The sequence below is a fragment of the Scyliorhinus torazame genome, chromosome 1, assembly GCF_047496885.1.
Source record: "Scyliorhinus torazame isolate Kashiwa2021f chromosome 1, sScyTor2.1, whole genome shotgun sequence".
NCBI classification, from domain to species: Eukaryota; Metazoa; Chordata; class Chondrichthyes; order Carcharhiniformes; family Scyliorhinidae; genus Scyliorhinus; species Scyliorhinus torazame.
Window position 1 is genome coordinate 257,644,248 of NC_092707.1, and position 22,882 is coordinate 257,667,129.

Genomic DNA, 22,882 nt, shown 5'->3' on the forward strand with positions numbered 1-22,882 from the left:
ACCCCAACGAAGGCTTTCTCAGCGTCCATCGCCACCACTATCTCTGCCTCCCCCTCCCTTGCCGGCATCATGATAACGTTCAAAAGCCTCCGCACATTCGCGTTCAACTGTCTCCCCTTCACAAACCCAGCCTGGTCTTCATGGATGATCTGCGGCGCACAATCCTCAATCCTCGTGCCTAAGACCTTCGCCAGCACCTTGGCATCTACATTTAGCAAGGAAATTGGTCTGTAAGACCCACACTGCAGGGGATCCTTGTCCCGCTTCAGGATCAAGGAGATCAGTGCCCCCCCCCCCCCCATCCCTCCCTCCTCCCGTGGGGGCTCTGATCGGTACAGTTCCTCGTACAAGTCCCTGAAGACCCCATTGATGCCAACCGCACTCCGCACCACGCTCCCTCCCCTGTCCTGAACTCCCCCGATCTCCCTAGCTGCATCCCGCATCCGGCTTGCCTTTTCCCCATACTCGTAGACCGCCCCCTGGGCCTTCCTCCACTGCACCTCTGCCTTCCTGGTGGTCACCAGGTCGAATTCGGCCTGGAGGCTGCGCCTCTTCCTCAACAATCCTTCCTGAGGCTCTTCTGCATACCTCCTGTCTACCCTCACCATCTCCCCCCACCAGCCTCTCCCTCCCCCCCCCTGCTCCCTCTGCTCCTTGTGGGCCCTAATGGAGATCAGCTCTCCCCTCACCACCGCTTTCAGTGCCTCCCATACCATCCCCACTCGGACCTCCCCGTTGTCGTTGGTCTCCAAGTACCTCTCTATACTTCCTCGGACCCGCTCGCTCACCAACACGTCTGCCAACAGCCCCACCTCCAAGCGCCACAGCGGGCGCTGGTCCCTCTCCTCCCCCATCTCCCAAGTCCACCCAATGTGTGGCGTGGTCTGAAATGGCTATTGCTGAATACTCTCCTCTACTCTCGCTATCAGTGCCCTACTCAAAATGAAAAAGTCGATTCGAGAATAAGCCTTATGGACATGAGAAGAATGAAAATTCCCTAGCCCCCGGCCTTGCAAATCTCCAAGGGTCCACCCCTCCCATTTGATCCATAAATCCCCTCAACACTAGCCGCCGCCAGCTTCCTACCCGTCCTAGACCTGGAGTGATCCAGTGCCGGATCCAACACAGTGTTAAAGTCTCCCCCCATTATCAGGCCCCCCACTTCCAAGTCTGGGATCCGACCCAACATACGCCGCATAAAACCCGCATCGTCCCAGTTCGGAGCATACACATTGACCAGTACCACCCTCTCTCCCTGCAACTTACCACTTACCATTATGTACCTACCGCCATTATCTGCCACAGTGCTCGACGCCTCGAATGACACCACCTTTCCCACCAAGATCGCCACCCCTCGATTTTTGGCATCTAGCCCCAAGTGAAACACCTGACCTACCCACCCTTTCTTCAGTCTTACCTGGTCTGCCACCTTCAGGTGTGTCTCCTGGAGCATAACCACATCCACCTTGAGCCCCTTCAGGTGTGCGAACACGCGGGCCCGCTTAACCGGCCCATTCAGTCCCCTTACATTCCAGGTTATCAGCCGGATCAGGGGGCTACCCCCCCCCCCCCCCCCCCCCCCCCCGCCGACTAGCCATGACCCCTCCTCGGCCAGCCACGCGCCCGCACCCCACACCCGGCCCGTTCCCCACAGCGGCATGCCCCCGTCTTGCCCCCCCCCCCCCCCCCCCCACTCGCTCCAGCTCCTCCTTGACCTTGGCAGCAGCAGCAACTCTATTTCTTCCCCCCCCCCCCCCCCGGCTAGGACCCATCCTAGCTGGTTTACTCCCTGCATTGCACTTCCGCAAGTCAGCTGACCCCGGCCACTCCTGCCTCCCCTTCGACTCCTCCCATTGTGTGGCACACCCTCCTCTCCCGCACCCTCCTCTCCCCCTCCCCCCTCCGTTCTAAGTGTGGGAAACAATCCTCGCTGCCCCCCCCCCCCAAAGTCTTCGGCGCTGGAAAAAAGCCCGTGCTCTGCGCCTACCAGGCCCTGCCACCAACCAAAACAGTGCCCAACCTGCCCCATCCACCCTCCCCAACCCGAAAGAGAAAAACACAGCGAAAGAAACCCAAAACAATGCAAAGCACCCCCCCCCCCCTCCCCGGAACCAAAAATAGGCATAACATATCCACCACAGTCCCCAATTGCCCATCCCGACCCTCCGTCTGTGTCCAGCTTCTCGGCCTGAACAAAGGCCCACGCCTTGTTGCTCTTTTTAACCTTAGTCTATTTGCTCTGATTACGTCACCTTTGCTCATGAGTCGCCAGGTATCTTTATGATACCGCCACTTGGTTCAAGTTCAGGTTATGATTAATAATACAGCACACCGCTTAGTAAGGATTAAAACAACGGTCATTTATTATATACAACAATATTAATACACTAATACTACTATCTATATAATAAACCTATCACTACTGGCCAATACTTAACTTAGGAAGAGCCCACCAGGTCAGGGAAACGAATGGCTTGTCCAATCAGATCTGGCCCGCGGGATTCAAAAGGCTGCTACAGGTCGGTGGCTAGGTGTCTCTACCGGATAGCGATCGCTGGATTCTAACTTACTGTTCCCGGTGGCTGGTCTTGTGAAGGTCTCGAGCAGGCGAAGATGAGAGAGCGAGATCTGAACTTGGACCCTCACTTTTATAGGGCCCAGGGGCTTCCCGCCTCCCGGGGCGGCCCTTGACCCTGAGTCCCAAGTGATTGGATCTGTCCCCAATCTCTGGGGTCGATGTGTCCAATGGTGAGGCGATTCCTCGATCGGGGGGTGGTCGCTTACCTGTCTTTGTTTCGGCCACTGCAGGCGCCGACAGGTCTGGCCCGGTATTCAATTGTTAATATGTTGCAATTGTTCCCGGGGATAGCTGATTTAACTGTGGATGTCTAAATAGATGGGCTGCAAACAGCCCTGAATGCAACTGCGAATACCTGGGTTGATGGGCTGTTGATAGCCCTGAGTATCGATCTGGGCTACCTTCCCAGAGCCGAATATGCAAAACTGTCTGCAGCTGCCTGCTTGTGTCGTCTTGGCTGCTTTTCCCAGCAGTCTTTCGGGTTAGCCGTTTTAAACTGGGTTTTGGCCAGATTAATCGGAACGCAGCCATTTTACATGGCTACAGCCTCCTCTGGAGACTCAAAATAATGGTGCCGGTCCTTGTAGGTGACCCACAGTCGCGCCGGCTGCAACATGCCAAACTTCACCCCCTTCCTGCGCAGCACCGCCTTCACTCGATTGTACCCGGCCCTCCTCTTCACTACCTCCGCACTCTAGTCCTGATAAGTCCGAACCTCCGCGTTCTCCCACCTGCTGCTCCTCTCCTTCTTGGCCCACCTGAGCACACACTCCCGATCGACGCACCGCCCGCAGAGGCTCGTTAGCCTTGGGCCTCCTCGCCAACACTTATGGGCCCCTTCCAGCTCCAGAGGCCCCTGGAAGGACCCCGCTCCCATCAGCGAGTTCAACCTGGTGACCACATAGGCCCCCACGTCTGGCCCCTCCGGGAGGCCCAGAATCCGCAGATTCTTCCGCCTTGACCGATTCTCCATCTCCTCGAACTGCTCCTGCCATTTCTTGTGGAGCGCCTCGTACGCCTCCACCTTTACTGCCAGGCCCAAGATCTCGTCCTCATTGTCAGAGATCTTTTGTCGAGCCTCATGGATTGCCACCCCCTGGGTCGTCTGTGTCTCCAGCAGCTTATCAATAGAAGCCTTCATAGGCTCTAGCAGGTCCGTTTTAATCTCTCTGAGGCAGCGCTGGATACCCTCCTGTTGCTCCTCCGCCCACTGCCTCCACACTGCCTGGTCTCCGCCTGCTGCCATTTTCTCCTTCTTCCCTCACTTCTTCTGGTCCACCACCACCTTTTTTGTCGCCCCGCTCCTAGTTAAAGCCATATGCTGACGGGGAGCTATTATTAACTCCTTCCCACACCGGGAAACATCGAAAAAGAGCCCAATAGTCAGTTTTTGCGGGAGCCGCCGAATGTGCGACTTAGCTCCGCATAGCCGCAACCGGAAGTCTTGAGAGGGAATCCTTTTGGCAGTGCTCGCTTCACCAATCTGCCCCAAAAAGTCTGTGGAAACTCCTGAAAAAGGTCAGAGTCGGGAGCTGCCGAATGCACGACCTACTCCATGGCCGCCACCGGAAGCCTCGTCCCCGCTTCTTCAATGGCCTTGGTAGATCTTTTCACAGTTGTTCCATCTGCTGCTAGAATTCACCTTTAATAAAGGCCCTCAAGTCAGCTTGCAGCTTTAAGCTTGCCCTTCCCCCGCCTGCATGCTGGAAGAGGTCCCTCTCTCCCCTGCAGTTCCAGCCAAATCTTTTACTGTTTCTGCCAGGTCTGGTCACCAAGAGACATACCATTCCTGAGGGACACTGTCAGGGGAATGTTGCAGTCTTCTTCCCACACCGGGAAATGTCAAACAAATGCCGTGGGGGCCCTGTAAAGAGCCCAAAAGTCCGTTCCAAGCGGGAGCTACCGAATATGCGACCTAGCTCTGCATAGCTGCACCTGGAAGTCTGGTACCATTTTTATGATAAAGAATTATCATATCCTTTTAAAAATATTTTTATTAAGGCATTTGTGAAAACATGCATACTATCATGAACATCATAATAAATATCTGGTTAACAGCACCCCGACCCCCCCCCCCCCCCCCCTTGCCATTCGCCTCCCGTCCTGCCTTCCCCATTTTAACCTCCTTTATCCCCACTCTTTCCCTGCTGACACCTCAATTCTCCTTGGAAGTAGATGAACTGTTTCCACCTCCGGGCAAACCCATCAACCAACCATCTTAAGACTGACTTGATTTTCTTCAACCTTAGGAACTCTGCCAGCACAGTAGCATTGTGGTTAGCACTGTGGCTTCACAGCATCCAGCCCTCCCGGTGCAAATCTGTGATTGTCACAAATTGATCCCACACTGAGGCACCTTCTGACCTCCGATGCTGCTGCCACTGTCCCCACACCCGCAGGGCCGCCACCACAGACCTGTGGAATACTTGGCCAACGAGAACGGCCGAGGCGCCGTCAACAATGCTCCTAAACCCGTTCCCCTGCAAGAGGCCACCTCCATCCTACATCGAGCCGACCCCTCCCTCACTACCCTCTTCCTAAACACAGCGATATTAGCTGCCCAATAATTGGCAAGGCCCCCCCCCCAATCAACACCACCATAACCCTGAAATAAAAGCGTTGACTTTCTTAAATAATGATGTTGGTACGAAGAACGGGAGGTTCTGAAAGACAAATAAGAGCCTTGGCAGTACGGTCATTTTCACTGTCTGCACCCGCCCTGCCAGCGACACTGGAAACACATCCCACCTCTTAATCCCCCTTCATCTGCCCCACCAACCGAGCCAGGTTCAGCTTGTGCAACTGCGCCCATCCCCGTGCCATCTGGATGCTCAAGTACCTGAAACTCTTCTCCTCCTACTTTAAACGGCAGCTCTCCAAACCGCCTCAAGTATAGAACACTTCACTCTTCCCCATATTTAGTTTGTATCCAGAAAACCAACCAAACACTTCCAGGCTACTAGTGATTCCCCAATACCCCCCCAGTAGGTCTGAAATATACAGCAACCAGTCGTCTGTGTACAGCGAGACCCTGTCTCATGCACGCACACACTCTCAATCCCGCTCCAACTCCTTAAAGCTCAGCACCATTTCGAGTCGCTGTATTGAAAAAGCAATGGGGAGTGTGGGCACCCCTGCCTTGTCCCACGGTGTACCCAAACTCCCCTGATTTGTCTGCACACTCGCTACCAGCGCTTTATACAACAGTCGGACCCAGTCCACAAACCCCTACCCAAACTGACCTAACACTTCCCACAGATACTACTCCCACTCCACCCGATTAAAAGCCTTCTCTGCGACAACTTCAATTTCTACGTCCTGTTCCTCCGGGGACATCATTATCAAATTTAGTAATCTCCTAACATTTACTGACAATTGCCTTCCCTTTATAAACCCCGTCTGGTCTTCCCCCCCGGCACACAGTCATCGATATGTGAGGCCAGGATCTTTGCCAGCAGCTTGGTGTCCACATTTCTTTTCTTTTTTAAATAATTTTTAAAAATAAATTTAGAGTACCCAATTCAATTTTTCCAATTAAAGGGCAATTTAGCGTGTTCAATCATCCTACCTTTCACATCTTTTTGTGAGGGCGAAACCCACACAAACACGGGGAGAATGTGCACACTCCATGTGGAAAGTGACCCGGAGCTGAATCGAACCTGGGACCTCGGTACCGTGAGACTGCAGTGCTACCACTATGCCACCGTGCTGCCCAGGCGTCCACATTTAATAGCGACATCGGACGGTAGGACCCACATTGCTCAGGGTCTTTATCTTTCTTCAGTATTCAGTATTAGGGATATAGACGCCTGCGATATAGTAGTGGGGAGCTCCCACTTTTTTCCCCCATCATTATATGCCCTTACCAGCAGAGGCCCCAGGTTCTCTTTTTTTTTTCCCCCCCTCATAAAATTCCACAGCCCCCCCCCCCCCCCCCCCCCCAAAAAACAACTTCTCATAAAATTCCACAGGGAATCCACCGGTGACCTTCCCTGCCTGCGTTGCCCCCATGCTCTCCATCACCTCCCCCAGCCCAATGGGGGCATCCAATCCCTCCACCTGTTCCTCTTTTACCTTGGGGGAACTCCAACCCATCCAGGTGTTGCTGCACTCTTCCCCTCCCATCCTTCACCCTCCCAATCTCCCTTGCCGCCTCCTACTTCATAAGTTGGTGGGGCAGCATCCCACTCGCCTTCTCCCTATGTTCAGACACTGCCCCTCTGGCCCTCCAACTGCCTTCCCCGTGGACACCAGCCCAAACTCTCATCTGGAGCTTCTGCCTCTTTCAACAATCCTTTTTTTTTTTGTTGTAAATTTAGAGTACCCCATTATTTTCTTCCAATTCAGGGGCAATTTGGCATGGCTAATCCACCTATCCTCCACATCTTTGGGTTGTGGGGGCGAAACCCATGCAGACATGGGGAGAATGTACAAACTCCACATGGACAGTGACCCGGGCCAGGATTGAACCCAGGTCCTCAGCACCATAGGCAGCCATGCTAACCACTGCGCAACACACGCCCCCTCCTTCAACAATCCTGCCTCCTAGTACCGCGACCCCCGACCACTGCTGTAAGCACCTCCCATAACCTGGGTCATTCAGTTCCTCGTACCCCCGCCAGCAGAGTCTTGTCCACCACAAAAAAATCAATCCGAGAGTACATGCAGTGCATGTGGAGTAAGTATGAGAACAACTCCGCCCTCCCAAACCTCCAAGGGTCTCTTCCCTCCTTCTCTTCCACCCCCCAATTCTGCCACAATGTTCCCCAACTGAAACGCCACCCCCCTCGTCTTCATATCCAACCCCGAATGCAACACTTGTCTTACCCACCCTTTCCTTAACCCAAGAAAAAATGCCACGTCTGCCGCTCGCTCTTTCGCGCGCTCGCTCTCTTCTCTCCTCCCCCCCCCCCCCTCCCAAACTGCTCTCGTTAGCTATCCTGGCAGCCCCACCTGGGGTTACTGAGCCTCCTACCCCCACTGATTTCTCTTTCCACTTCCCCCATACCTCCATGGATTAAACAACAAGAAAAAAGGTGCACTTGCCCTCGACGCTCCCCAAGCATCCCACCACAAAACCGAACAAAACATCTCCTTTCAAAGGAGAAAGGATCTCTGACAACCGACATACGAAAAGACAGAGAAAGCAAACATCTCGTCACACCTCCAAGTTCAGTGTCCTCCTTCTCCCTGCCTAATAATAATAATAATAATCACTGCTGGTCTTCATAGAATTTACAGTGCAGAAGGAGGCCATTCAGCCCATCGAGTCTGCACCGGCTCTTGGAAAGAGCACCCTACCCAAGGTCAACACCGCCACCCCATCCCCATAACCCAGTAACCCCACCCAACACTAAGGGCAATTTTGGACACGAAGGGCAATTTATCACGGCCAATCCACCTAACCTGCACATCTTTGGACTGTGGGAGGAAACCGGAGCACCTGGAGGAAACCCACGCACCCGCTGGGAGGATGTGCAGACTCCGCACAGACAGTGACCCAAGCCGGAATCGAACCTGCGAACCTGGAGCTGTGAAGCAATTGTGCTATCCACAATGCTACCGTGCTGCCCGTCTTGTTCGGCATTACAAGCCAGCTGTTTAGCCCACTGTCAGACCATTGTCTCAAAAATTCCTCCACCACCTCTGGCGTACCAAAATGTTCTCTGCTACTAAAGTCACCCGGTGGCGTGCCAGGTACAGCATCCCAATCTTCACCCTCTTCACCCGATTGAACACGGCTCTTCTCTTTGCCAGGTCCATGCCCAAAGCTAGTTTCCTTCCCAGGTGCACCTCATCTGCCTCGCCCATCTCCATATCTTCTCCTTATCCAGGAATCTGTGGAGACGCACCACTATCGCCCTCGGTGGCTCGTTCGTCTGTGGCTTCCTCGTCAATGCTCTGTGCACTCAATCGACCTCCGGGGCCGGTCAAAGGCCCCCTCCCCCATCAACCTCTCGGCTACATACGTGCTGACGTTCGCTCCCTCGATGCCTTCAGGCATCAAAAGGATTCTTAAATTCTGCCTCCGGGAGCCTCCAGGTCCTCCACCTTCTCCTTTTAACTGCTTCTGCGTCTCCTGCATCACACTTATTTTGGCTGCCAATGAGGCAAGCTGCTCTCGTGCTCCCCAACGCCGCCTCCACTTTTTGAATAGCCTGGCCCTGGGACTCCAGCCTCTGTTCCACGCAGTTAATTCCTGCTTATAATGGTTCCACTGCCTTGCCTGGGGGTGTTTCTTCCCCCCCCCCCCGGCTGAAGTTCTTGCTTAAGAAGTCCACCAGTTTAGGCAGGGCTGGCCCTTTACTCTCTGCCATCTTGACCTATGGCGCACAAAGATTCTCTTGCTCCAACTGCTCCCTTCTTGCCCCACTTCTGGCCCATGGATCCATCCACCAGCCCCACCAGTGGAGTTTTGCTTTCTCCCAGTCACCCCTGCATCTTTTTTCAGCAAAACATTCACCCAACATGTGTTGGGGGGGGGGGGGGGTGGAAAGGTCCAAAGAAAGCTGCCTCGAACGGGAGCTGCCAAATGTGCGACCACTCACTCCATGGCCGCCACCAGAAGTCCCCTTTGTCAGATATCATTTTTTTAATGTAAATTTAAAAAAAAAGAGTACCCAATTATTCCTTTTTCCAATTAAGGGGCAATTTAGCGTGGCCAATCCACCTAACTGCACTGTAAATTTAATGATGATCAATGAAACCTGCACATCTTTTGGGTTGAGGGGATGAAACCCACGCAGACGTGGGGAGAATGTGCAAACTCCACATGGACAGTGACCTGGGGCTGGGATCGAACCCGGGACCTCGGTGCCGTAGGCTGCAGTGCTAACAACCACTGCCATGTGCTGCCCTCTTTGCCAGATATTATAACTGAAACTGATACAAATGATAAATATAAACCAGTGATAGCAAATTGCAGAATGTGGAATTCATTCCATCTGTTGCTCATTAAGCAGAAATTACCAAAAAAGGTTCAAAATTATGAACAGTGGAGATCTTCAGAATTGGACGAAGATTGTGTGCTTATTTGTGTATTGTTTTTTTCCCTTTCTGCTTTTTATCAATTAGGGCTGAGTAACTGTTTCAAGTTATAAATCCTAAAAATCGGTTCGTGGAAGAAAGACACGAGGAACAAATTTTGCATTTTTTTTTTTTTATAAATGTTTTATTGAGAATTTTTTCCCAAACAACAATTTTTCCCCTCTTACAAAGCAAACGCAACAATAACAATACAGAAATTTTAAACAATACACAAGTAACAAAACCCCTTTATCTTTGACCTAAACTAAATTAAAACCCCCCCCTTGCCCCTGGACAAATTTTGCATTTATATAGCACCTGTTCACGACCTCCACATACCAAAGCACTTTGAGCCACCAAAAAATATCTGCTGCAGTATCCTCCGCCCTGCCGGCAGCGTGCCCGTGCGTTTCCCGACGCTGTGGGATGGGCCACAATGGGAAGTGCCATTGGCCGGCTGCGGGAGCAGAGAATCCTGCTGCCGGTGGGTGCGCCGTGCCGGAAAACTGGGCTGGCGGGACGGAGAATCCCACCCTATGATGTTTCCTTTAGCTGTAAACTCTTCAACTGTAGGATTCCCTTTTTAAAACATTTCTGCACCCCCCCCCCCCCCCCACACCACACACCCACATACCACATTTAAAAACCTGTCATGTCTGTCCTAATATCTTTGTCTTGCCACATTTTGATTGATTTATGCTCCTGTTCAGTCCATTGGTATGATTTTCAATGTTAAAAATGCAATATAAAGGGGGGGGCACAGTGGTTAGCACTGGTGCCCCTGGTGCTGAGGACTCTGGTTCGATCCTGGCCCCGGATCACTGTCAGTGTGGAGCTTGCCTGTGCCTGTGTGGGTTTCATCCCCACAACACAAGATGTGCAGGATAGGTGAAATGGCTGCACTAAATTGCCCCTCAATTGGAAAAAATAATTGTGTACTCTAAATTTATAAAGGAAAAGATGCTATATAAAAACAAATTGTGGTTGTTACTCGGGTCATTCCCCCCCCCCTTATTGTTTGCTTTTCAACACTTGTTGGTGTGTCTGGTGACCGCTGTAAATTTTGAGAAGCTGCTGGCTGTTATCCTTGTCAGTAATTGCTGGAGCAGTCAAAGATGGGCCTGTCTAAGATTGTACTCCAGCTCAATGTTCTTTTCCCTCTGTACTGATTGTTTGAATTGGGCTTTGTGTTGTTACTCACTTAATCATAGGGGTGAAAATGCGAGAGTTTTGAATTGTGGGTGAGTTTACAATAGATGTCATGTGGGTCACGGTCGGACTATTATTTGCAGTGCCAGTCCAGAACCAATCTTAAAGGTTTGGAAGGGAAACACATGTTTACAGAGAGAATGCTTTGAACCTATTTGAGGGTGTAATGGGAGAAACAAATTGGTGACTTTCATCTGTTGTGAAGTTTAATCAGACACCACAATGTCAAGAATGTGATTGAGTTTAAACATTTATTCAACTGACTATTATGGAGTTTACTCACTAAGTAGAGTGTCAACTAATATAATTACGGTAGAATCCTGTTATGCATTTGAGTTTGCTTGGCAGAAGCTGAAACTGAGTGGGTGGCTTGGGTTTTGTTGCATGAGGTGCTGTCTCTCTGGATGTTTTACCTGCAAGGGCATGAGCAGGAAGCCTGAGCTGACTTTCTGCTTTTCTGGTGTAGTAACAATTTGTTTTAGTAAATTGAGGATCTATTCTGAGCCTTGATTGTGCAGGGTACACTGTTTGGCCATTTCTTGCCATAGCCTACCTTCTGTTTTATGCTGCCAGCTATTGGGGGTTCCCAGGTTTGACCTCTTGTTACCTTCAAGCCCCCTCTGGTTGACCTGTTGTAATAGAATTTAATGGTTGGAGTCTCTCCTGCCATCGACACAATGTGTACATTGGCGTCTTGCGCTGTAAAGTTTGCTTTATTTTATTTTTTTAATTGGCATTGTTCCTGCAGACCTGGAAACCTTCATACGAACATCACAAAGAAATCCAGAACATGAAACTCTTAGACACCCATACCGTTCTTTGTTTGTATGTCAGATATAATCTACACTGGTGCAGCATGGTGCAGTGGTTAGCACTGCTGCCTCACGGAGCAAAGGACCCGGGTTTGATCCCGGCCCCGGGTCACTGTCCGTGTGGAGTTTGCACGTTCTCCTGTGTGTGTGTGTGGGTCTCAGCCCCACAATCCAAAATGATGTGCAGGTTAGACCAATTGGCCATGCTAAATTATGGGGGAAAAAATTATTTTGACACTAAATTTATTCTACATACTGCCACTAGTGGGTGGTGTATTTTATGTTCTCCCAAGTTATATGAGCAACCTGTTATTTGACCATAACAGCAACTGTCATCAAGATTCTAAATGCAAATTTTAAGCTGCACATTGGACTAGAATTATTTTCATACAAGATATTTATATTAATGTTGCAGTTTATTCAGGAATGGAATGCCTTTAAACTTACTCGCACTGCTTGTTTCAACAGTGACTTGCATTTATACCGTGCTTGTACTGTAATAATACATCCCTAGTTGCTTTACTGCATTCAGCCAAAGCTCAATACCAAGTCATTCAAGGGAAATCTTGACCAGTGCTACATTTGTAAGTTGTATGTTAAAGGAGGATGTAGGGTTGTAGGAGGTTAGAGATGGGCTGGGCAAGTGGAGATAATAAGCTAGTCAATTCTCTTGTGGTGCCCAGTAGTGCATTTGGCCAGTTGTGTTGCCTGTGCTCTTAAAACTCGACCCTTGCACTGTTGTAAACCACAATATTGAGTGCACCCCATCATAGGAAGGATGTTGGAACTGTGGGTGGAAAGGCGATTGTGACTAATCATTACAAAGATGCTACCAACAAGGGGGTATAGAATTGAGAAATGCTGAAATACTACAGCTTCTATTGGGACATTGAGGGTTTCAGTGGGGCTTAGAGGTTTGGAAAACATTTTGAGGACCAATAGTGGTAGCAAAGGCTAGGGTGTATAGACTGTGATTTTTCACAAGAGGATAGTTAATTTTTGAAGTTTAGAATGGGAAATACTATGGGGATTATTGGCACTGACAAATATCATTCCAAGAAGCTGTAAATAAAATTAAAAAAAAAAAAAAAAAATGCAGTCGAGTGGAAGTTTTTAAAAAAAAAAACAACAACTTGCATTTGCGGTTAGTGTCTTGAATTATGACTTCTGCATTCCTGAAGTGCTTCAGCTTGAAGTGTAAAAAATGCAGCAGTCCACTTTGGGCTCCACAAACAGAAAAAGGATAATTACCACATCTTTTGTTTGTTCTTGTTGGCTGAGGGGAAATATTGACCAGGATACTGGGGAGAACTCTCCTGTTCCTCATTGGGATGACTGCTATGAGATTTCTACACACTCCCGGGCCTTGGTCTAACATTGCGTTGGAAAGGCAGCACATTGGAAAGGTGGTGCATGTCAACCTAGATTGTGGTCAAGTCAAATGAACCTGCAAGGCCTTTTTGACCTGAGTTACTGAGTTAAACTGAGCTTGGGATTAATGGCCTGAGTGAGGTGGGACTGATGGCCTAAACTGTTGTCTCCTGCAGTTGTATCAAGAATTTCCCACTTGCGCAGAAAATTAGATATGCAGATTTACATACTGACCGTCAAGGATCTAGGTGTCACAGGTCACTGGTCACTGAAAGGGGCAACATAGGTGGAGAAGGTAGTCAAGAAGGCATACGGCATGCTTGCCTTCATTTGCCAGGGCACTGAGTATGAAAATTGGCGTCATGTTGCAGCTGTATAGAACCTTAGTTAGGCCACACTTGGAGTATAGTGTTCAATTCTGGTCGCTACACTACCAGAAGGATGTGGAGGCTTTGGAGAGGGTGCAGAAGAGATTTACCAGGATGTTGCCTGGTATGGAGGGCTTTAGCTATGATGAGAGGTTGAATAAACCTTGTTTTTTTTTCTCACTGGAACGACTGAGGTTCAGGAGCGACTTGATAGAGGTCTACAAAATTGAGGGGCATAGACAGAGTGGATAATCAGAGACTTTTCCCAGGGTAGAGGGGTCAATTACTAGGAGGCATAGGTTTAAGGTGCGAGGGGCAAGGTTTAGAGGAGTTGCACGAGGCACGTTTTTTTTACACTAAGGGTAGTGGGTGCCTGGAACTTGCAGCCGGAGGTGGTGGAAGCAGGGACGATAGTGACATTAAGGGGCACCCTGACAAAAATGGGAATAGAGGGATACGGACCCCGGAAGTGTAGAAGATTTTAGTTTAGACAGGCAGCATGGTCGGCGCAGGCTTGGAGAGCTGAAGGGCCTGTTCCTCTGCTGTACTTTTGTTCTTTGTTCATCTTGATACTTATTATTCTTTCGTGGGATGTGGGTATCGGTGGCATGGCCAGCAATTCTTGCCCATTCCTAATTGCCCTTCTACAGAGTGGCTTGCTAGGCCATTTCAGAGGGCAGTTCAGAGTTGATAACATTGCTGTGGTTTTAAAGTTACATATAGGCCACACTGGGTAATGATCATAGAATCATAGAATTTACAGTGCAGGAGGAGGCTGTTTGGCCCATCGAGTCTGCACCGGCTCGTGGAAAGAGCATCCTACTTGACCTCACATCTCCACTCTATCCCTGTAGCCCTGCAACCCCACCTAAGGGCAATTTATCATGGCCACTCCACCTAAACTGCACTTCTTTGGACTGTGGGAGGAAACCGGAGCACCCAGAGGAAACCCACGCAGACACGGAGAACGTGCAGACTCCGCACAGACAGTGACCCAAGCAGGAATCTAACCTGGGACCCTGGTGCTGGGAAGCCATAGTGCTAACCACTATGTTACCGTGCTGCCCTGTAGGTTGCCTTCCCTAAAGGACATTAACTAGAGGTACCCAATTCTTTCTCTTTCCAATTAAGTGTGGCCAATCCACCTACCCTGCACATCTTTGGGTTATGGGGGGGTGAGACCTATGCAGACACTGGGAGAATGTGTAAACTCCACACGGACAGTGACCCAGGGCTGAGATCAAACCCGGGTCCTCAGAGCTGTGAGGCAGCAGTGCTAACCACTGTGCTACCGCCCATGCTGAGGGACATTGGTGAACCAGGTTGTTTTTTATTGTCCTGGGTTATTAATTGAATTTAAATTTCACCAGTTGCTATGGTGGATTTGAACCCGTTTCCCCAGGACATTAGCCTGGGCTTTCTGGATTATGCAGCCAGTGACACTACCACTAGCCGCTGCCTCCCAATCTACTTCACAACCTGACATTGGGCATGGTGACCCTTCACACATCCTTTCCTTCCTTGGCCTCCGAAAGCTCTCCCTGAAGGCAGATTTTTTTAGTATTGCTGAGTTCAGCTTTTGGAATTTGAGGCTTGGTGGTCTCTGGGAAGAGTGGGTGGGCTGAAGTGCACCCTCTGGCTTGTGGGTAGAGAGCCCTAGTGGACAGAGGCAGCACGACACATTGATGTTGCTTTGAAGCAAGGAGCTCCTGAGCGCCGATCTCTTGTTGCTAGAGCTACTAGTGCATGCAATATTTATACTTTTATATTTGGATTCCCCAATAGAGCTGTGGACCATCATAACACAGGAGGCCATCGGCCCATCAAGCTTGTGACAACACTTTGCATATGCAAACCAATCCCACAAGCCAGTGCTGACCCTGTCGCCCTGTGGTTTCTAATACCACCCTCTAAGGCAGCATTATTACCCCCATCAGTAATCCAGAGGCCTGAACTGAGAATGAACTTCAAATCCCATTCTGACAGTTTGATTATTTGAGTTGATTTACAAAATATGGAAAAAAAATCTGGCTTCAGTACAAGTGATCATGAAAACAGCTTTTTGTAAAAACTCTGCTGGTTCACAAATGTTCTTTAAGGAAGGAACCTTTTACTTGGTTTGTCCTATTTCTGACTCCTGACCCCCACAAGCTCTTGACTGCCTGAAAATGTTGCACAGCGGGCCATTATGTATCCAGGGCAACTAGGTATGGGCAATACATTTTGGCCTTGTCTACTATGTCCACGTTCTGAGAATAAATAAGAAAAAGATCGTTCTCTGCTTCAAATATTTATCCAGTCTTTCCTCAAAAGATGCAATGGTTTCTGCACCATCTCTGTCTTTGTTTAGCAAATAAAAAGTGACGTTTAGCAGCTATTTCTCATGTATCAGTGCAGGAGACGAGATGTCCTGGGTGCCTTTGAGGCAGAATGGCATATTCAGTACTTGCAATCTTATCAATAATCAGGAGCCTGAATGTCTGCATATCCCTGCATTTAAAAGGAAATTCTTTCCCTTGTTGAATCAAGAACCTCCTGTCCAGTGGTCCCGGAGGATTTTGCTGGTGCTCTATCTTAAAAACCCACCTAAACAATGGGTGTCGCCACTCTCTCCAGACTGCTGATTGTGTGTCCCCTTTGCTTTCTTGACTGGCTGGATCCTTGAGCCTGGACTCCACCAGCTGCTGCCCTGCCCCTCTTGTCTGAGTTCTGGGCTTTCTACAAAGGCACTCCTGTTTAATGGCAGCATACCAAAGGGATTACCTGACACCCCCTTTTTTTTGGGGGGGGGGGGGGGAGCGAGCGAGGGACCAGAGATTAAAGCATTAAAGCTGAATTAACACTGAATTCAAATCATACTGCTGGGTTTTAATTGCACCACATGAATGATGGGAGCACAAGGTTACTGAAGCAAACAGTGGACATTACTCGAGCCAAACCAGTAATGCTGTGTCTTTGGTTAAATGAGGCTTCGACTTGCATAACTCCATAGAAAAGTGAAATCTAGTTGGTGCCTTCAATTGAAGACATCAATTCAATGGGAATATATTAAGTAGCAGGCTTGTGTAACCCCTTGCATGTTAGTTCCATTGTTTTATATTGGATTCCATACTAGGCCTGGTGACTGTTGCGGTTAGGTGTTTGTTGGCAGGCTTGCAGCTCCAACTGCGCATGAGGTGGCACACTGGTTTGCATTGCTGCATCACAGCACCAGTGTCCGGAGTTCAATTCCGGCCTTGGGTGCATGGAGTTTGCACGCTCTCCCTGTGTCTGCGTGGGTTTCCTCCCAAGTGCTCCAGATTCCTTTTACAGTGCGAAGATGTATTGGCTAGGTGGATTTGCCATGCTAAAATGCCCCTTAGTGTCCAGAGATGTGCCAGTTAGATGGGATTGGGTGGGGAATGGACCAATGTAGGGTGCTCTTTCACCTAGTCGGTGCAGACTTGATGGGCTGAATGGCCTCCTACTAGTAGGAATTTCTATGGATTTTTTTGAGCCTACCAGTTTTCTGTGTTGCAGTTCAAGACTCTTGAGTTACTGTGGCAATAGTCCCTTTATTTACATGTTGTAGCCTGGAGCTATGGATTGTGATGCTACAGGCTCCAAAGTCCTTTACAGCACATGGCTGACCAGGAATCCCCCACTGGCACGTGCTAGAATGATTTGCGGGTTGATACTCGACCTGTTTGACCGTGTTTTGAATGCACTGCCACAGTTTTAATATGAATGTAGAATCTTAAACCCAGAAGGAAGCCATTTGGCCTATTGTGCATGCACCATCTTTTCCAAAGAGCTGTTCAATTAATCCCACTCACTGCTTTCTAGAAGCATGACAGAAATCAAGCCATTCAGTCCCTCCAAACAGCTCCACCATTTGTATATATCATGGTCAATCTGTGTGCCAATTCTATTTACTTTGGTTCCTTATCTAAAATTAAACCACCTTGGGAGTACAGTGGAAATTTTGAACTCTTTCTCCCAAGTGAACAGATCTTCCCTGATTTCCCTCTTTTGTTCTAATTTGAAATTAAAAAACGAAAATCGCTTATTGTCACAAGTAGGCGTCAAATGAAGTTACTGTGAAAAGCCCCTAGTCGCCACATTCCGGCGCCTGTTCAGGAAGGCTGGTACAGGAATTGAACCGTGCTGCTGGCCTGCCTTGGTCTGCTTTAAAACCAGCGATTTAGCCCAGTGAGCTAAACCAGCCCCTCCTTTTAAGGTCATGTTGCCTCTCTTTCCCCCCCCCCCCCCCCCATTTCCACAGTTGAGAAAATAGCTTCTCTTCGAAATCCTTTTCTCTCTAACGTATTACACTTTGATCAGATTCAACAAAGCCGAGTTTATGCAACCTGGCCTCCCAATTTAGTTTTCTCAGCCCCATTACCATTTTTGTACACTGTATAGACACCCCTCCCCAAACCATGTGATCCACTGGGTGAGATGAAACACCAGATTTTAAAAACCTGGGCAGTGGGGGTAGGGGAGAATCTGGAAAGGTACCCTCAGACCTCTGTAGGTGATAGGAATTAATATGGAAGACCACTCAGTCTGGTAATTCTATCTAGTGCACCATTTTGTAGGAGGTGATTTCACCCTGCCCTGACCCCAGCCAGAAATAGGCCCAACTCTCTCTCTTGAAGGAATGGAAGGGGGAGAAGGAAGGTGTGGATGCATTTAATATTCTAACCAAAAATGTACTTTCCCTATACCAGCAGACTGTTCAGAAGAATGGCCAGATTTCTGGAATCCATGGGAATTCTGAGGACCAAGATGTGATCAATGGAAAATTGGAGCAGCTGAATGGGCTCCAGGAGGAAGTCATTCCTGGCAAAGGTGAGCGAGGTAGATTGTGTTTTGGGATGGTGGCGGCGAAAGGCATGTCAAAATGAGAATGGTGCGGTGGGTGAGACCTTTCACCTCTGGGTCTTGGGTCAAATCAGCACGGAGCACATACCAATTGGATGGAAATGACCTCTTGTGGCTGTGAGGCTGTATGTAAAACAAATTGGTCCATATCGATCAACTCTCGGTGAGCAGGAGCCCTACAACATAGAAATTGTCAATTTGTGCCAGCTTTTTATGACTGGATTTCATGGTGGGTGGAGGGAATAATGCCTTAGTGGTGAAGGAGGGTGATGTGTTGGGTAAACTGGGTCTGTGAGGACTGTGTTTACTGTAGCAAAGAGAGAGACAGGCTTCCAACACTTGAATAAATGCAACTCTATTTTATTAAACTCTTAACTATTAAACATACTTTAACTGTGGGTTGACACTATGCTGAGTTGACTGGAGACCTGAGGCTAACCTGACCAGACTATCTTACTACCACATGGTGGATGTTCTAGTTGTTGCTCGCAGGCTCTGACTGTCTCAGAGGCTGCATCCCAAGAGAGCGGGAAACCTAGTGCCCCCTGGTTATATCGTGGCCGTGTCCTGTCTGGTGACTGGCTGCTGTGTCTGTATGTTCATTGATTGACACAGATGACCAATGTCTGTCTGTGCACCATCATATACTTGTGTGTATATTATGATAGAGGGGGTGATCTGTTACATCAGCAGCATATTGGTGAACTGGTGTAGAGGGAGCTTTATTCTGTATCTAACCCTTGCTTTATCTACAATTGGAGAGTTTGCTGACAGGGAAGGCACCCATTGCTGAAGCTAACCTCTCCTTGTGCACAATTTATATTTTTTAAAACCCAAATTAAGATTTGGATAACTTGTTTCAATGCTGTTGATCTTAAAATCTTCAACAATCCTTGGGAAGCTGTTCTTTTTCATTTAGAATAAAAATTGCCAATATTTGGACTACTCAGTTGCTGATTAGGGCCCGCTTTTCAGACAAGTGGAGGACCCTTTTTGTGTGCATGTGTACATTGCAGTGTCGACTGTGAAATGGACTGGTTCTTGCTTATACTGAATCACAGAATGTGACTTGTAAACATGGATTCAGATCCCATGTAATTAACTTGCATGTACCTTTAAGGATGCATTTATATTGTGCTGAAACCTGTAGATGATGGAGATGGTCCCCAGGTCTGTTGATCTCATGCAGGAGGCAGTAGCCAGTAAGGAGAAACATCTAGGCTTGCTGTGGCTGGGTGCCCATTAGGTGCATGCTGGCAGCTTTACTTAATGGTCGCTGCCAACAAAACTAGCACCACCAGTTCAGTCACTCACCAAGTTTAATGTGAAGGTGGATTTGGGATGATTTGTTGTGAAATCTTGATTGTACATGCAATAAATTTATTCTGAAACAGTGGCATCTATGATATTTTTAAATGTGCTCACTTGTCATTTCTTGAGCCCACCTTTGCTCTCAAGTACCCAGTCCCATTCCAGAGACTTGAGCGCAAAATCTAGGCTGACATTCCAGTGTGATGTAGTTCTCCTGTCTTTCAGATGAGACATTATGTTAAGGTGATGTCTTCCCACTTAAGTGATGTGAAGGATCACATGGCACTATTCAAAGAGTCAAATCTTCCTAATGATCGTGGCACCTGTGTGGCAATATTAATCATTAAACCAATATCACAAAGCCATGATGTGGAGATGCTGGCGTTGGACTGGGGTGAGCAAAGTAAGAAGTCTTAACAACACCGGTGTTGCTAATTGTGTTTCTCTTAATTTGGCTCTGAAGATGGCGGCCAATATGGCCGCCTTCCTTAATTCTAATTACGTTCGCTCAAGAGTCGCCAGGTATCTCTTGATACCGCCACAAGGTTCAAAACTGAATACTGATCAAAAACTCGATACACCAGTTAGTAAGTTCAAACTCAATGCTCATTTATTTACACACAGTCAAATCTACTCATCCATAAAACTCTGCAAACTAAACTATCACTACTGCTAAAAGCCTATACTTGGCTTTGGGCGCCCACTCAGTCAGAGGAACAATGGCCGTTGTTCGGTTCTGGGGCTGCTGGGATCGGGTTGGTACAGGATAACAGCTAGGAGCGTCTGTCTCGTAGCGTGCGTTGACCTTGGACTTACTTGTTCTGTTGTTGCTGTTGGGCAGGTCTCTCCTTGGTGAGAGCCGGAGCCAAGAGAGCGATTCTCTCTTGGGAGATTCTTCTTGTATCCAAAAGGGGCTTTGTGTGCTTTTTGGCGGGCCTTGAACTTGGCCCCAATTAATTGGGCTGTTTCCCAATCGGTCTCATCGATTTCCTCCAATAGAGGGGTGGGTGCCCTGATTGCTGGGCGTGTCCGGTGGCCTGCTTTGTTCTGGTTTCTTGTGCCAGGGTGTCTGTCTTGGTATTGTTTACCTAAATGGTACCTTTTTGTTCCCGGGGAATGGCTCATTAGTATGGAAATGGTTTGCAGCATCGGTCTTGTCTGGGAGCTATGGCTCCAATCAACAGACAAACCTTGCACCTGCTTTTTCCCTGCAATCTTTGCAAAGTGTCCATTTTGTAATCTGGAAGTGGCCATCCCAGATGGCTACACCAGGTTAAAGTCCAACAGGTTTGTTTCAAACACTAGCTTTCAGAGCACTGCTCCTTCCTCCGATTCTGAAACAAACCTGTTGGACTTTAACCTGGTGTTGTAAAACTTCTTACAATATCACAAAGGTTGAGCTTTCTTTTTAATATAAATTTTGTACCCAATTCCTCCTTTTCCAATTAAGGGGCAATTTAGCGTGGTCAATTCACCTAGCCTGCACATCTTTTTGTGGGAGTATGACCCACACAGACACAGGGAGAATGTGCAAACTCCACACGGGACAGTGGGCTGGGATCGAACCAGGGTCCTCGGTGCTGTGCAGCAGCAGTGCTAACCATTGTGCCACCATGCTGCCCTGAAGGTTTTGCTATCCAATACGGCATTGCTGTTTGTGTGACCAAATCGGTTATCACAACAGTAATTGTGGGCAGGATTCTCCGGTCTTGTCTGTGGAGGGACCAGTTGTGAGTGAGAAGGAAAGCTTTGCATTCCAGTCAACTCAAAACTCCACTGGAATATCCCAGATGGTGAACAAGGAGGATGAGAAGATTTTGGCCTACGTTTCAAAAATACTTGGCTAGCTGTGGAGTGCTTTAGCACATACTGAGGTAATTGAAAGGCATTATGGACGTGGCAACGGCCTCATCGTCACCCACTCTTGACGTGACAAGCTGTTATGTCTCGTGAGGCCTCTTACGAGATTTGCGATGCTTTGAACATCTCGTAAAATCTGATTGGATCTTGCGCAACGTCGCGATCTGAATATATTAGGTTTATTTAAATTGTCTGCACTGGATTATCCCCATGCCCAGGAAACGTCACCATGGTGTTATTTAGTGAAAAGGGCCGGTATGAAGGGGCCCCCTAAAAATCTAGGGGGGGGTGGTGTGAGGCCTGAAAAGGGTGAGGGGATGCGCTGGACTGGAAATATGCAGGTGTGAGGGGTGATTGTGGGGGACCCTCGAGCTCACGGAGATTGGCCTTTCAAAATGGTGGCCTGACCTCTTGAGCCAGTCTCGCTGGTGAGTTTCGCTCCTCACTGCTGAAGAGGTTAGTGTGGGCTAGACTGGGGTGAAACTCCCCAAGGTCTAAAACAAATGACTCTGGCATGCAAATTAATGGTCGCGTTGCACTTGGAAGTGCGAATGTGACCAGGCTGTTGGGTTGCGGAGAGGCCAGAAATGAGAATCCTGCTGGGTGCCGATCGGTTTGCGATCTAACCGGCCCACTCCCGTTGGTGCAATCCGGATCCTGCCATAGCATGGAGAGAAACCAGTGATCACCACATAAAATCGCCATACAATTAATGGGAGCGACCCCCTATCTAATGGCCTCCCCAGCAAAGTGGTCATGTAGATGCTGATTAATGCATCTTTTCAAAAAGGTGAAATTGGCAGATGGTTTGTTGGTGGTGAGGGGGGGAGAGGAAGAGGAGAGAGGGAGGGTGTCCTGTCATGCTGCCAACTGGATCGTGTACACTCATTCTGGTGGCAACCCCTGCCTGTCCACCCATAACTCGCACTGACCATGGGAGGCCTCTGGCCATGTGGCTAAAGGCTACACTAATTGGGGATTGGCAATTGTAGTTAAGTGAGTACGTCACAAAGTTCCGAAGTGGATTCCTTGTACTTCACAAAGCTCCAAAGTGGATTCCTGTGGGTAGGCAAATGTGCCACATAAAGTGGGAGTTGCTGCCTAGTATCCCAATCAGACTGAGATGTCTGAATACGGCAGGAGGCAACACTATGGATGCAGCGGCCAACATCCAAACACCCAGGGGCTGGGCCCCAGCACTGGGGACATTTCAGCGACCAGAGGGTACGTGTACACTGGGGAAGGGACCAGCGCCTGGTCCACGTAATGTCACGTGCGGGTGTCTGGGGTGCAGGGTCCGGTGTGCATGGGCCCCCTACTGTGGCCGGGGGTCCATTGGCAGGGCGTGGGGGGGGTGAGCAAAGGGGGAATGGTGTGCCCAGGGGTGGAAGACCCCACTGGTTGTCCGTCTCTCTTGCTGTCCAATTCCTCACAGATATTACAAGGAGTGGATGATATCTTGGACCCCACGGAAGCTGCCC

The 22,882-nt window shown here is 49.0% G+C and overlaps 1 protein-coding gene across 5 annotated transcripts in view; it reads left to right on the forward strand.

The window, feature by feature from the left end:
• Window positions 1–22,882, forward strand: part of akap12b (A kinase (PRKA) anchor protein 12b) — a 119,673-nt gene that overhangs the window by 41,837 nt on the left and 54,954 nt on the right. For 3 of the 5 annotated variants that reach the window (XM_072505010.1, XM_072504970.1, XM_072504979.1), the window contains exon 2: window positions 18,077–18,197. Coding sequence is in view for 3 of the 5 variants with exons in the window: in XM_072504970.1 (XP_072361071.1) it covers window positions 18,077–18,197 (121 nt within the window). In the remaining 2 variants the exon portion in view is untranslated. The remainder of the gene's footprint in view (window positions 1–18,076; window positions 18,198–22,882) is intronic. The other 2 variants (XM_072505019.1, XM_072504988.1) reach the window with 1 other exon arrangement.